This window comes from Sarcophilus harrisii, chromosome 3 (assembly GCF_902635505.1).
Source record: "Sarcophilus harrisii chromosome 3, mSarHar1.11, whole genome shotgun sequence".
Lineage (NCBI taxonomy): Eukaryota > Metazoa > Chordata > Mammalia > Dasyuromorphia > Dasyuridae > Sarcophilus > Sarcophilus harrisii.
Window position 1 is genome coordinate 533,607,548 of NC_045428.1, and position 15,682 is coordinate 533,623,229.

General features: G+C 36.0%; 2 protein-coding genes and 1 pseudogene across 2 annotated transcripts; 2 read left to right on the forward strand and 1 right to left on the reverse strand.

Moving 5' to 3' along the window:
- Window positions 1–226: 226 nt before the first annotated feature.
- LOC100932364 (olfactory receptor 52E4-like) lies at window positions 227–1,168 on the forward strand. The gene has a single exon (XM_003767036.4). It carries the CDS (start codon window positions 230–232, stop codon window positions 1,166–1,168), a length of 939 nt encoding a protein of 312 aa, XP_003767084.3. The 5' UTR covers window positions 227–229.
- A 12,068-nt stretch (window positions 1,169–13,236) lies between these two features.
- Window positions 13,237–14,194, reverse strand: LOC100916894 (olfactory receptor 52E4-like). The gene has a single exon (XM_012545414.2). The coding sequence runs from the start codon at window positions 14,191–14,193 to the stop codon at window positions 13,237–13,239; it is 957 nt and encodes a 318-aa protein (XP_012400868.1). The 5' UTR covers window position 14,194.
- A 652-nt stretch (window positions 14,195–14,846) lies between these two features.
- On the forward strand, window positions 14,847–15,015 carry LOC105749914 (annotated as a pseudogene).
- The last annotated feature ends 667 nt before the right edge of the window (window positions 15,016–15,682 follow it).

Genomic DNA, 15,682 nt, shown 5'->3' on the forward strand with positions numbered 1-15,682 from the left:
AATGATTCTTCCATTAAACCAGGGACCAAAATGTCTTCTGTGACCCTGAGACTTCCCCCAGTCTTCTGGCTCCCTCTGGAAGTATTCTTTTGAGATAGATAACTTGGGATTTCACTAATCTCCAAATGGAATTGCTTAGGTGCAGAGTGGGTCATACCTTCCCTTTTCTTCATGTCAAGATTGTGAAAAATTGTGGTGCATCAGTCATCTGCCACGTCCCTTGGTCAGGATGTCATCTTCCAATGATACGAGTTCTGTTCCTGAATTTTTCCTACTGCTGGGGATCCCAGGGCTAGAAGTTTATCACATTTGGATTGCTTTCCCTTTTTTTATCATGTATCTGACTGCAGTTATGGGCAACATCACCATTATGCTTGTGATCAAGACAGAACAGAGCCTTCACCAGCCAATGTTTTATTTCTTGGCCCTTCTATCTTTTATTGATCTAGGACTATCCATACCTACTATCCCTAAAATGCTGGGCATCTTCTGGTTCAGCCTCAGGGAAATCAGCTTTGAAGGTTGTCTCATCCAAATGTTTTTCATTCACATCTACACTGGAATGGAATCAGTGGTATTGTTAGCCATGGCTATTGATCGTTTTGTGGCTATCTGTTACCCACTGAGATATACCATGATCCTCACTAACAAGGTGGTGGCCATCATGGCTTCAGTGGTGGTTGGGAGGACAGTTCTACTTGTCTTTCCTTTCTGTCCCCTCCTTAAGAGGTTGCCATTCTGTGGACACTATATCATCCCACATACCTACTGTGAGCATATGGGCATTGCTCGCCTGGCTTGTGCTAGCATCAGAGTAAACATGATTTATGGCTTATGCACTATTGCTGCCCTCATCTTTGATTTGATTCTCATTGTCCTTTCCTATGTGCAGATACTCCGAGCTGTCTTTTGCCTCCCCTCCCGGGATGCACGACTGAAAGCCCTAAGTACCTGTGGCTCCCATGTCTGTGTCATCCTAGCCTTCTATACACCTGCATTTTTCTCCTTCATGACCCATAGGTTTGGTCATAATATTCCCCGCTACATCCACATCCTCTTGGCCAATCTCTATGTGGTCATCCCACCAGCCCTTAATCCTGTCATTTATGGAGTCAGGACTAAACCGATCCGGGAGCGGGTGCTACGGGTATTTGTTCAGAAAGAATAACCAACAAATTATCAGAATGAGGGAAATGTGGAATCATTCCTCAGAGTGATAGCAGCTCACTGTGTAAAACATGTTTATTCAAAAATATAATACTTCAAAAACTCAGCATGAAAAGACAAATTAAGTGAGTTGTGCCTCTCTTACTATACTTCTCTAATTTATCCCAGTGATTCATCTTCTGTACCTTTCTCTTCTGTGTATTCCTATTTATGCCCATTTTGTTTGATACTTCCATTGTGTATGAAAAATTCCTCATTTTGACTATTAATAAAGAGTTTCACTAATTCTCTCAATGGGTCCAGCGATAATTGGCTTCCTTTCTTATGGTTAAATTTCTGGTTTGAGGCAAAAATATTTTTCTGGTATTATAGAAAATAAGAAGTACATAGCGTGGAGAATAACACATCTCTGGCATAGATAAAAATTACCCTAATTATTGTTATCACCACTTTAAGCATTTAGGGAGTGAAAGAGTTTCAAAAATATAACTGTAGACAAAGTTCCTCCTCTTCCCCTCTTCAGCAAAGAAAGCTAATAGTATCACTCTTAGTCTGTCACAAATGCACCAAATTGGATAGGTAATATATTTCACACCCTTTTCCTTTTCCTCTCCCACTTTTTCATGAGGTGAGAGAAGGTTCTCTGTAGAAGCACAAATGTGATAATTATTTCCTCTTTGAGCCAACTCTGATGAGAGTAAGATTCACACAATGTTCCTCCCCCTCTCTAAGTTCCCTCAGATATGATAGGTTTACTTTGCCTCATCAACGCAAGAAGTTTCCCTCTTTTTATCTCCCCTTTCCCCTTTTTCTGACACTATCCCCTTTCCATTTCTACTTCCCTTTTTTATGCTATATCAATAAAATCAAATTATACATGTGATTTTTATGTATATCCACAACAGAAATACAGTTCTCAAGGGTTCCTTTTACCTTTTTCTACTTGTCTTGGGTTCTGTTGTTGGAGATCAAATTTTTTGTTTAAGTCTGGTTTTTCCTTTAGAAACAGATGGAATTGCTCTGTTTCATTAAATGTCCATCTTCTTTCATGGAAAAAAAAATGCTCAGTTTAGCTGGGTAGTTTATTCTTGGCTGCATTCCAAGTTCTTTTGCCTTTTGGAATATCAAATTCCAGGCCCTTCAATCCTTTTAATGTTGGGCAGCCAGATCTTGTGGCTGACCTTGTGTGGCACCTTGGTATTTGAACTGTTTTTTCCTGGATGCTTGTAGAATTTTTTCTTTTATCTGAAAATTCTGAACTTTGGCCACCATATTCCTCGGAGTCTTTATTTTAAGGTCTTTTTCAGAAGGTGTTTGATGGATTCTTTCCATGCCTATTATACCTTCTGGTTCTATTACTTCTGGGCAGTTCTCTTCCAATAATTTCATAAAATAAGTATCTAGGCTCTTTTTTTCATCATAACTTTTGGGTAGTCCAATGATCCTTAGGTTTTCTCTCCTTGATCTATTTTCCAGGTCCGTTGTTTTTCAAGTAAATATTATTTGACATTTTTTCAATCTTTCATTTTTTGGTTTTGCTTGATTGATTCTTCCTGTCTCAATGAGTCGAGTCATTTCTATTTGTTCAGTTCTGATTTTTTAGCGTGTTATTTTCTTCATTAGCTTTTTTTTACTTCTTTTGTATGTCCAATTGAGTTTAAATGAGCCATTTTGCTCATTGGAAATTTTCCATTTCACTAATTTTTTTTTTTGAGTGAGTTATTTTTCTTTCTCAATTCAAAATTCTGTTTCCCTTGCACTTCTTGGGAGTTTTCTTTTCAGTTCACATTTCAGGGAGTTGTTTTCTTTTCCACTTTGTCAAATTTTTCTTTTAGTGAGTTATGTGTCTTTCTGTACTCTCTTGCATAGCTTCTCTTTCCTTTCCCCACTTTTCTTCTAGTTCTCTTTTAAGGTTTTAATAGTCTCTTCTAGAATTCTTTTGTATTGAGGGACCAACAATTGTCTAGACTGTCTGTATTAGTCTCTTCAGGGTTGAAAAGCTGTTCTCTTTCTGAGTAGAAATTATCAATTTTCCTCTTGATTTTCTTACTCATTTTGTTAAAGACTTTAGGGTCTGCCTTCAAGGCCAGGAGGGTACCAGCTTCCTCTTCAGAGAAGTGAGAGGTGTATGGACGGGTAGCTGTCCTGCTAGCTGTTTGCAAAAAGCAGCCAGGTACTAGAGTGCTCTGGGAAAGAGTTCCCCACCTGGAAGTAACTCAGTCCTGCAGGGCAGAGCTGGGAAAGTGCCCTTCAAAGAACCCCTCTGTGTGAGATAATGACTGCCCTGGGGCTAGATGCTGAGCAGTGAGAATTTCACTATCCCAAGTCAAATCCTGCCCTGGGGCTGTGGATATTAGCAGTTGAGCAGTGAATGGATTTGCAGGGACAGGAAGTGTCTCTGCCCTGGGAAGCACATTCCTGGTGGGGAAGTTCTATTGCCCCATGCCGAGCCCCACACTGTGCTGATTAAAGGCTGCCCAGGCTGTTCCCCCCTGCCTTGCAGGTTTTGTAACTGCCCCCACAAAAGCCCTGGAACTGCAGGATGTAGCTGCAGGGCTGTATTTCAGTCTCCTGAGTCACTTCCGGGTTTGAGTAGCTACAGCCAATGTTAGGTTCTGGCGTTTTTTTTTAAGAGTACCCTCTGTTCCAGGCTTTAATTTCTCTGCCAGTTTACTGCTTTGTAATCAAGGCAGAGCAGTTAGCCTATAGCAGAGTGGTCTCTTTAACTTCTCTAGCCACAGAAGCACCCCACCCCTGGTCTGCTCAGGACACTAACTCCTGCCTGTGCTGGTCTGTTTCCTGGCCCCTCAGGACAAACCTTTCCTGGCCATCTTTGAATTGACTTCAGCAGGTGGTTGTATGCTTCTGATTTTCATGAATTTAAGCAGTGAAGAGCTATTTCTGAGGCTGGATAAAATAGTTGGTTATGAGGGGAATGAGAGGAGCTTAGAAAGTTGTCTGTGCCTTATCTGCCATCTTGGCTCCACCTCTCAATAACATATATTTTAGAAATGCATTGCTGATATGTTCACTTGTTTTACTTTATTATATTTTTGGTTTCACAAATGCTATATTGGAGGAACATTGTAGAGTCAAATTATGAAAAGATGTGGAGGAAAAGTCCAAATTGAGTATATGATATACTTACCTGGTCATAAGGAAAGGCTTTTATTTTGGAAAAGTGAGTTAGTGAATAGTGAAGATGGTTGAAAAAAATACAGCACCTCCATTTTACAAAAGAGTAAAACAGTGAACATGATTAAAAAAGATGAAATCATCTTTTTAAAGCCACACAGTAAGTTTATATAAAATTTAGGCTGAGAATGTAGATACCCTGTCTTCCACTTTTTTCCACTAACTTCCCTTCCAATATTCATGGGCATTAACATAATAAATGATGCACCAGGAAGGGAGCTCAAACTCAAACAAAAATGCTACTCAATAGCTAACACAGAATAAGGGAAACGGACTTATTTAGAGAATGAAGACCAGGCAATGGCAGTTAAGAAAGGAAATACCTCTGTAAGAAGAAAGAAATTCAATTTAATTAAAAAGTTAAGTAGTTAATTTATGCCTGGTATTTATTAAAACACTAGGGATATGATAAAAAAAAAAAAACACAAGAAGCTTACTGTCAGCTGGGAGGAAGGTAAGGGGTTATTATATATATTGAAGAACAACATATTTATAGAAAAATAATTTATCACATTAAAAAGAGGGTTAATAATTAGTAGATAGAAGGCAAATCAAGAAAGGCCACAATAAGCTAGGAATTTTATAAGGCAGAGTAAAGGAAGAATATATTCTCAGGTGGGAAAATATGTTTTGATTTCAAAGTGTATTCTTCTACACTGATATTTTTTGAAAACTCTCTAATTCTTTGTAGTCTCTATGAGTCTTGGATCTGAATAATTGTCTTAGAGCAATTGTTAAGGAGACCTTCCTCTGTTGAATTTTGTACTCAACCATTAAATTTTGACAGCTAATGAATATATTTGTTTTGTTGTTGACTAATGACTTTAAATCAGAATCGGAACTAGTGTAAAGAAACCAGGGTGTTTTTTGTTTTCTTGTTTTGTTTTTTAGGTACCAATATTTAGGAGAGAATAATTTCTTTGATCCATATGCCCAGAGAGTGAAGACCATTCTCTGTAATAAATGACAGTTCTTCAGGTCCAATGACTACCATGTCATTTGACTTGAGGATCTACACCAATCTACTTCCTCTTACATGGCAACCTCAGCTGTATTGCTTTCTAGTCCATACCCTTGACTTCTCTTTTTATCTGTAACCTCTTCTATTGTTAAATACCCTTAATTCTCACATTCTTTTTTTTTTCTTTTAGAACTTAGTTTTCTCTTGAAGACAGCATATCTATTGGTGCCCTCTTCAAGGCAGTTTTCATCTTTTATGTCCTGACACAAAAGGCCATGAAGAGAAGTTGGAATACTCCCCACTGCTACATTCAGATCCTTTTAGTAAGCTAATAACTCCATCATTCACCAATCACTTCTCCAAATCACTTCTCCAGAAAGATCCAATCTTTTCAGGATCAGGAAAACTTATTGTTGTCCAAACAACATTTCTCTCTACCTCCAAAAAATTCTGTACCTGGTTCACCATGTTTCTATTTGAGTACACTTGTGTCTCGGTAGTTCCACCTCTTTGAGGTTTATAATCTCTCTGTCTATTGTTGTTAAGCCATTTCAGTCATATCTGACTCTTTGTGAAATTCCATTTGGGATTTTCTTTGACTAGATACTTGATTGATTTTATATTTTCTTCTCCAGTTCATTTTATAAATAAGAAACTGAGGCAAAATTATTATGTGACTTGTCCAGGGTTACACAACTAGTAAATACTTGAGGTCAGATTTAAACTCATGAGGATGGTTCTTCCTGATTCCAAATCTAGTGCTCTACCCACTGTACTGCCTTGCTGCCTCATCAGCAATCTTCTTTAATCATGAACAAAAATCTTACATCCCCTTATACAGTACTCGGTAAAATTTGCCCCATAGATTGGAATTTTAAATTACAACTCTATTCTAATCTGATTAATTCAAACCCTTTTGGCATTGTTTGCTGTTCTATGAAAGGATTTCTACTATCCTAATATGCAAATATTTCTCACTCTTCTAAGTGTTGGTTGATTTTTTTGAGTTTGTTTTAGAACTATATCCCTAAATGTTAACAATCTCGACTCCATCATTTAAAACCAAACCAAACCAAACAACAACCAAACAAACAAAAACATTTCTCAGATAGTTAGTACAATGAGATATAAAAAAAAAGATTCTATTTTTTTTCTGTCCTTATGGAAGTTCTTGAAGTCAAGGAATGAAGCACAGTTTTGATTCACCTAAACCAAAATTTGTGATTGATATGTTTAGGTATATAATAAATATTAGGCAGGTAGGCAGATTAGAAGATAGGATACTAGACCTTAAATCAGTAAGAGATTTGTTTAATCCTCATTCAGTCTTGTACAACAATTTGTGACCCCATAATATGGTCTTGGTGGAGATATGGTAGTGTTTGGCCTTTCCTTCTCTAGCTCATTTATAGATGAGGAAACTGAGGCAAATAGAGCTAAGTGATTTGCTGACATCACACAGCTAGAGGTCAAATTTGAGCTCAGGTCTTCCTGACTACAGGCCAAGTATTCTATCTACTGTGACACCCAGTTGCCTCAGTTCTTGCATCACTCAATAATTGTATGAACTTGGATAAGTCACTTAAGTCACTTAACTTCTGTCTGCCTTCATTTTCTCATTTGTGAAAATGGAATAATATTTACCTCTTTACCTCCCCAGGTTGTTGTAATCCTATAATTAGATATTTATAAATATATTTAAAAATCTTGAAGTTAAATATAAACTTAATCATAGTCATTATATATTACTATAATACATGTTATAATTATGATAACACTTATTATTTTATTGGTCTTTATGTATAAAGAGGTGTGTGCTCTCTAATTTTCATGTGATTTCATGGTGAACACTTTTACTGGATGCTTCTTGATTCATTTTTTTCCCTTTAAAAGAATTCCATCTCGTGTTATAGTTCTTCCCTTCCAGGCACCAAGCTATGCTAACTAAAAGCCAGTTCTACCTCTCAACTCCTCTTAGAGCAGAGATCATTGGTCTTGAGCACAAGAACCAGTTAAATACTTGATAGTTAAGATTACTGATTGTTTTTTTTCCCTCTTTTCTTTTTGGTGATTCATACAATAATTGATTACATCCATGCCTCTGCCCCTCTCTTCTCTAAGCTGTATAATTTATCTAGACTCCTATTCCTACAGTTCTATCCCATAAGAAAAACATTTTAAACATATGAAGATGATTTCCCTTTTCAAAAAAGATCAGTGTGTTTTGTCATAGGAAATAAAGAGCAAATTTGAATCCAGACTTCCTGATATGAGTGTGGAATTTGGAAATAATCATGGAGAATCATCAATTTAGAGAGTCTTAAAAATGAAAAAAAAGTGTATAAAGAAAGCATGGTAGGACAATCAAGTGAAATCTAGGTAAAGAGTTTACTAGATAATGTCAGATTAACATATTAAACAATCATGGCAATGTTGTAGATTTATGCAAAATATTGGAAAAGATCTATGGTGCTATTCTTGTGCAAATGATCGAAATAGGTTAGTTATATAATATTATAGTAGTGGAGTTTTAAATTAGCTGGAAGACTAGTATTCATTTGTTGCACACTGTGTGTGCCAATGACAAGAGCTACCAATTAGCTAGATCGAAATAGGTTAGTTATATAATAATATAGTAGTGGGGTTTTAAATTAGCTGGAAGACTAGTATTCATTTGTTGCACAATGTGTGTGCCAATGACAAGAGCTACCAATTAGCTAAATGTTCATTAAGATTTTTAACACTAAACTGGACATAAACAAAAATGGCGTCTTTCTCAGATTTACAGGTGACACAAAGCTAATAGGTAAAGCTAATATAAAAAATGGCACTAAGAATTCAAAAAGATAGAAGTGAGTTCTTAGCTGAATTTAATAAGATGAAATTCCATTGGGATAAGTATATATATATATATATATTTATATATATATATTCTTAGCTTCAAAAATATACTTCATAAGTACAAGATAGAAGAGGAATGGTTAGATATTAGTTTGTCTGGGAAAAGGTCTAGATAATTTACTGGACTCCAAGCTAAACTTGAACTATCACTTTTCATGACATGTTTTCCAGACATCTTACCATACTGATTGCTCACTTCTGCACTTATTAATGTGGTTCCTACAATATTCTCAGAAGAAAATAATATTCTACAGATGGGATATGACCAGGATAGAGTATAAAGGAACTTTCTAACTCATTATGAGTATTATGTGCTTACTGATACACTTCAAAATATCATTAGATCTTTTGGCTACAATGTAACATTGTTATTTCAGATTAAAGTTGCAACTTGTTAAAATTCCTAGATTTTTCTCACAAGAATTACTGTGGTGACATTTGCTATTGTTCAGTCACTTTTCAGTCATATCCAACTTTTCATGATAATAATTGCAGTTTTTTTTTTTTTTGGCAAAGATACTGGAATGGTTTGACATTTCCCCAACTAATTGTCTAGATGAGGAAACAACCAAACAATAGTAAGTGATTTCCTGAATCACATAGCCAGTAAGTTCTTGAAGCCAGAATTGATTTTATGAAGATGTATCCCTCTAACTCTACAGCTATTTCTCTATCCATTGCACCATCTGGTTGTCCTTTGTCTAGATAGGCCTCCATGCTATATTTCTGAAAACTACGTTAAACCCAGTTTGAGATTCTCATATTTATCCACATTATATTCTATCTTACTTTCTTAAGTTTGTTATTCTATTATAACAACATATTTTTGGATTCTGATCCTGCTGTGCAGTGTCTTAATTATCCATGCCATAGTTCCAATCATTTGCAAATATGAAAAAATATGCCATCTATACTTTTATGCAGATAATTATTTAAAATATGAACAGTGTAAAACCAAAACCCCTACACTAAAAAGTTATTTTACTTATTAATGGTTCTCTTTGAATCAAAATATTCAACACCTTCCAAATCTGCCTAAATGCTTTATTATCTATAATTCTTAAGGGTTACATGAAAGACTGTTAAAATGTTTTGCTGAATTTTGATGACCTATATGTGTAATATTAGCCTGTGATAAATAGTGTGGTTAATGAAGGAATATCTGTTTTCAACATCATTAAATATCATCATCTCCCAATTATAAATCGTATGTTCAGTTCTTCTTTTTTTCTGGACAAACACCCCATTTCATGGCATAGTCTTCTTAAGATTTTGAATGCTATTATTTATTCTTTTTAACGTGGTATTATTGAATTCACATAAATACAGACACAATTGTGATCTTGATGGTTTTGGAGGAGGAGATCTTAATTTAAATCCCATCTTTTCTACTTTTTGAATGAATGGATGTATAAAAAAAATTTTAATTAAGTGTTTGTAATATGCTAACAACTTGCTTAAGCACTTGATTAAAAGAGTCATTATCCTTGAGGAACAACTTCCATTCTGCTAGATCAGCATCATACAAACAGAAGATAGAATCAGGAAAAGATGGATTATTATGCTTTTAAAAGTCATATGGATGGTGAGTACTAACAGAGATAGTCAAATTGATTTAAATTTTTTTCTAGCATAAAAGGCAGTATTGGTTTGGCTATTCTTGCAGACCTAGAAAGCATCTCAGGGATAGGAATAGGTAAAGAATGTATCCACATGATCAATAGCAATAAGATGGCATGGGAAGAATTAAAAAGAGAATTGGAGATGGAATATTCACCAATCAGACCAAAGCCTCCAAAAGTAAGAGTTCCAGGGTTGGATTTGAGGTTTGTATCCCCAACATGACCTTTAGAAGTACATGCTCTAGAGAACACAACAAGAGACAGAGGAGATGGCCAGAAGATTGTGTAGGAAGAATTCACTGGCTTTGGACAACATGTCATTTTCTAAGTTTTAGCATCTTTATTTGCAAAATAAAAGGGCTGAAGAAGCCAAAGAATAGCAATTTATAAATTACATCTCTAGGCAAAATGCAGGGGACTAAAGGAACAAACTATTACACATCGTATTTAGTGTAGGCTCTAGGTTTTCTGTACCAATTCCAAATCTCATCAGCAGATTAGATCTCTAGAGCTGGGCTCCCTCTACCTTCTTTCAAGGTCCTAGAGGTAACCCTGAATACGTAGGAATGATTTCACAGTCCCCCATCTTCTCAATTGTTAATATCTTCCCAATCTTATATACCTACATAATGTCCATTACAATTTATTTATTTATTTTATTTAATAGCCTTTTATTTACAGGTTATATGCATGGGTAACTTTACAGCATTAACAATTGCCAAACCTCTTGTTCCAATTTTTCACCTCTTACCCCCCCCCCACCCCCTCCCCTAGATGGCAGGATGACCAGTAGATGTTAAATACATTAAAATGTCCATTACAATTTACAAAAGAACATTGATTAAGACAGAACAAGCACTTCCCCCACATGAAGAATATTTCCTTTATCAATTTAACCCCAAAGTACCAGGGATTCAAGCTGCTACAAAATATTCCTGCCACCAAGTTCATTTCTGGGTGTGCTCTAAACAAAGGATGATTCACTCCTTTTCTTAAAGTAATAGTGACTCCAATCCTGAATAAATTCACTGCTGGGCTGGTTTCTCACCAGTCTTGGTCACAGCTAAGATTTCCAGTTGATGAAGGAACCTTTAAAGAATCTTCTGGCTTTTCAAAACTCATATGGATAAAACCTAACCCTCTCTGTCTAGTGTAGTAATTCATTTAAGATCAGGAATGAATTGGCATAGGCAAAAGGATCAATGGCAACATGAATTTGCAGATATGTGGCAGCTAGTTATGGAGATGTAGCAATGAGTAATAGGTAGCAGATTGCAGTTGCTTCCACACCTGATAATTATTTCTCTCCCATCCTTCCACCATAGGTTATTAGCATTTCTTGCTAATAATGTAGTCAATTCAAGTCTTTTTTATATGGATACAGTCCTTGTTATTTTAATTTTTTTTAAATCACTTTCTTATTTTTAAACACTCAACAAAGTAATAAACTAAGGCATGATTAGTAGCATTTTTTTAAAGAATTTCTAAATTTTTACACAAACAATTTGATAGGTATCTCTTTGGTGCTGGTTTGAGTCTGTTCCAGCATACCTTTGCCCTCCCCCCCAACACCCCAACGAGAGTGTAGTAAACACATTCAAACTGGGATTAGTCTGTGCTATATTAGAGAAATCTAGTCCTATTTCCTCTGAATTATTTTCAGAAGAAACAATCCAAATGTTGAGACAATGTCCCAATTTGTATAATTCTTTTGGAATTTACTAACTATTTATCCCTCCCCATCCCTGCTTCATCTTCCATCTCTGTGTCTTTGCATTGACTGTTCCACATACATAGATAATATTAGTGTCCTACTCTTCCTTTAAGACACACTTCACTGTTCCAACCATTCTGGAAAGCAATTTGAAACTATACAGCCCAAAGGGCTATCAAACCGTGCATACCTTTTTGTTGGAATCTTTACAAACTGTTAAGCCATTGGAGTTGATTTGATCTTAGAAGAAGATATTTTGGGCCAGAACTTGAAACTAAGTACTAAGTACAACTGATGGAAACAATGCTTGTGTTCACACCTTTAGAGAGCTCATAAGTATCTAAGTACTCAATGGAGTTCACATGTTTGGGAGATTTCAGAGAGCATGCTGGGAGATAGCCCACAATCCCACTCTCAGAGAAGTAGCATAAATACAATTCCAGTGAGCCACTCAAGAGAGTTTTTTGGAGGAACATTGACTAGGATCAGAGACAGAGCACTCTGGAAGAAAGCCTACAAGCCCTATCTTTGAGGCAAGAGAGATACATCATATCTTCCAACTTGGTGCTGGCTGGAAGCTGAAGAAAGCAGAGGCAGAAGCCAAGGACAAAGCTGCAAGAGCTCAAGCAGAGAGATAGGTCTCTGAGCTAAGAGGGCTATATTGAAGGACACAATAAAAGATCTGAACTTTTATCACCTGGCTGTGTTTTGGAAAAAGAACATTACACCTTTTGATCTAATAGTGTCTACTAGGTCTGTATTCCAAAGAGATTATTAAAAAGAGAAAAGGACCCATATGTGCAAAAACGTTTGTAGTAGCCTTTTTTGTAATAGAAAAAAAATACTGGAAACTGAGAGGATGTACATCAGTTGCCATTCATTATGGCTCAATAACATATGGTATATAAATACAACAGAATACTATTTATGTATAAGAAATGATTAGCAGAATGATTTCAGAAACATCTGAAGAGACCTATATGAACTAATGCTAAGTGAAGTGAGTAGAACCAAGAGGACATTGTACATAGCTACAATAACATTATGGGATGAGCAATTGTGATAGACTTGATTCTTTTCAACAGTGAGATGATTCAGGCCAATTCCAATGATGGAGAGAACCTTGTTCAACCAGTTGAAGGACTATAGGGACTGAATATAGATCACAATATATTATTTTCACCTTTTGAATTATATTTAGAAGAATTGTTTAACCTACATTGTATTGCCTGGAAGAGAAAAGAAGGCTGGAGCGGAAGGAAGGCAGAAAAAATTGGAACACAAAGTTTTGCAAGAATAAATGTTAAAAACTATTTTTGCATGAATTTTGAAAATAAAAATCTATTATCAAAATAATATCTACTATCTGCTACCAGAAATCTCTTCTTGTCCTTAATTGACAATATCCTTGTCTTGTACCTTGTATTTAAGTATTTTATGCATATTTATATTTATTCACATTATATTTATGTTGTAATAAGTGTTGAATACCACATAGAATATAAGCTCCATCAGAACAGAAATAGTTTCATGCTTTTTTATTTATAAATAAAAATTACAACAAAAGTTGTGCCTAGCCCATAAGAGGTCTCTAAAATACATTTTGATTGATTGATAGTTTATATGTACAGGCTAACACATAGATATGGGTATTAAAGTATTAGTTGATGTCAGGTTCAAGTTTTCCAGGTGGTCTTAGTTTTGAATAAAAGCAAAACCCGGTCCCGAATCTGTTTGGTCCTTATTCCATAGATGATGGGGTTAAGCGTGGGGGGAACCAGCAAGTACATATTAGCCAAGAGAATATGGGTGTGATGAGGAATCTGCTGACTGAATCTATGGGTAAGAAAAGAGAAAAGGGCAGGAGTATAAAAAGTAAGGATAACACAAACATGGGAGCCACAGGTACTGAGGGTTTTTAAGCGGGCATTTTTGGAGGGGAGGCTGAAGATTGCTCGGAGAATCTGGATGTAGGATAGAGAGATGCATGTTATGTCTGTACCCACAATCAGGATGATAACAGCCAAACTGTAGAGACTATTGATAGAAATATCCGCACAAGCCAATTTCACTACAGCCATATGCTCACAGTAAGTATGTGGGACAACATTGGTCTGACAATATGGCCATTTTCTCACTAGGAAGGGATGGGGAGTCATGAGTATTAAGCCTCTAAAAAGTGCCACCATGCCCACCCGTACCACCACAGGGTTAGTGAGTATCGATGAGTGTCTCAGTGGGTTACAGATGGCCACATATCGGTCCAATGCCATGGCCACTAGGAGTCCTGATTCTACTCCAGAAAAAGCATGAATGAAGAACATCTGAGTGAGGCAGGCATGGAAGTTGATTTCATGATCATTGAACCAGAATAGTCCAAGCATCTTAGGCAGAGTTGATGTTGAGAGAATAATGTCGGTGATGGCCAGCATGGAGAGGAAGTAGAACATGGGTTCATGAAGAGAGGAATCTGTCTTGATAATAAAAAGGATGCTTACATTTCCCAAAAGGGCAACAGCATATAAGGAGCAGAAGGGGATGGAGATCCATATGTGCAAGGCCTCTAGTCCAGGGATACCCAGAAGGATGAATGTACTAGGATTGATGAACCCAGTGGAGTTAAAGTCAAACATTATAGTCCCACTGGCTATATATGGATTCTCTTTCTGTGTCCCACACTTGGTTTATGCTGGTCAGTATGAAGCTTGGTGTAAATTTCAGTTGTTACTTCTGTAAGGATAAAATTCCTTATTAAACTAATCACTGGTGTGTTTATCCTCTCTTCATTAGCCAGTACTTTTATCTCATAAAGAATAAAAAATATTAAACCACAGCCTCCCTTTCCTGACAAATATCCTTCCCTTCAAACATGTTAGTGTTCAGATAGATAAGGGTACATTTTTTTTAAAATGTCAAAAGTTTCTTAGTGGGAATAGATTCTACCCTTTTGATATCATACATCCTCATCTTCTTTAAAATAATTTTAAACACAACAAATATTTTCCCAGTGCCTGTTTTGCAGTCCTTTGTTGTGTAACAGAAGACCTGTAATGTCTATGTTATTTCTATCTTCTTATATTTCTTTACTAAAGAATATTAGGTGAAAGCAGATAATTATAATATAGTATAACATGATGAATATAACAGATCACTGCAAAATACAGTCAACAAAATTGATATTCAACTTGTATTTTTTTATAAATATATATCAAGTTCTCTAATAGCAAATTTCTACCAGTCTTTCTCCCTTTTTTGCTCATCCATCCATCGTAGTGGAAGCTCAGTTGTCATCTCATCATCATGTCCTCTCATAAAACATTCAGAATCAAGATATTCCTGGCCAGGAAACAGAAGCATAATCATCCTATTCTTCAATGCATACGAATGAAAGTATTAATAAGATCAGGTATAACTCAAAGAGAAGAAACTAGAGATGAACCAAGCTCTTATTATAAAGAATGACCAGCTCAATGAAAGACATTCTGCACCAAGACCATCTCCCCCCACCTCCTTACCCAATCATCCATCTATTCATTCATCCATCAATAATTCAATCACCTCATTGCCACAATTAGAAATGAATACTCTTACTGTCCTCTCATTTCTAATATTGCCTGTTATGACACAGATATCCCCAAAATACTTAACAAACTATAAAATTTGTCTTTCCCTTGAATGTTTTCATAAATTGCATCCATGCCTTTGGGTAATGATGTGTTGTGATAGAGTTTAAATTGCTCCTATCTGCATCTCTACATAGCATGTGTATGTTTGAAGTTATATTTAAGAAGCAGAGATCATAATGAAACAAGTTATTCCTGTTAAGAAGAATCAGCTCAAGCCCTGTCTTAAATAAGGCATCACAATAACCTTTCTATGTTTTGTTTTGTGTTCTAAGGAGTTATAAGAAAGTACCTACATCACAAGGTTGTTGGGGGAATCTAAGATTTGCAAGCCTTCAGTGTAAGCCTCTAGTTCTGTTAATCTGGAGCTTTCTCAACCAGATTCCTCATAACTGACTGTTCATTTATCAAAGTCACAATTAAAACGTAACCTGTTGACCCCCTGCTTATTTCACACAATAACCTGTGTTAGTTCCCAGTTAAAATAAATGGTATTTGA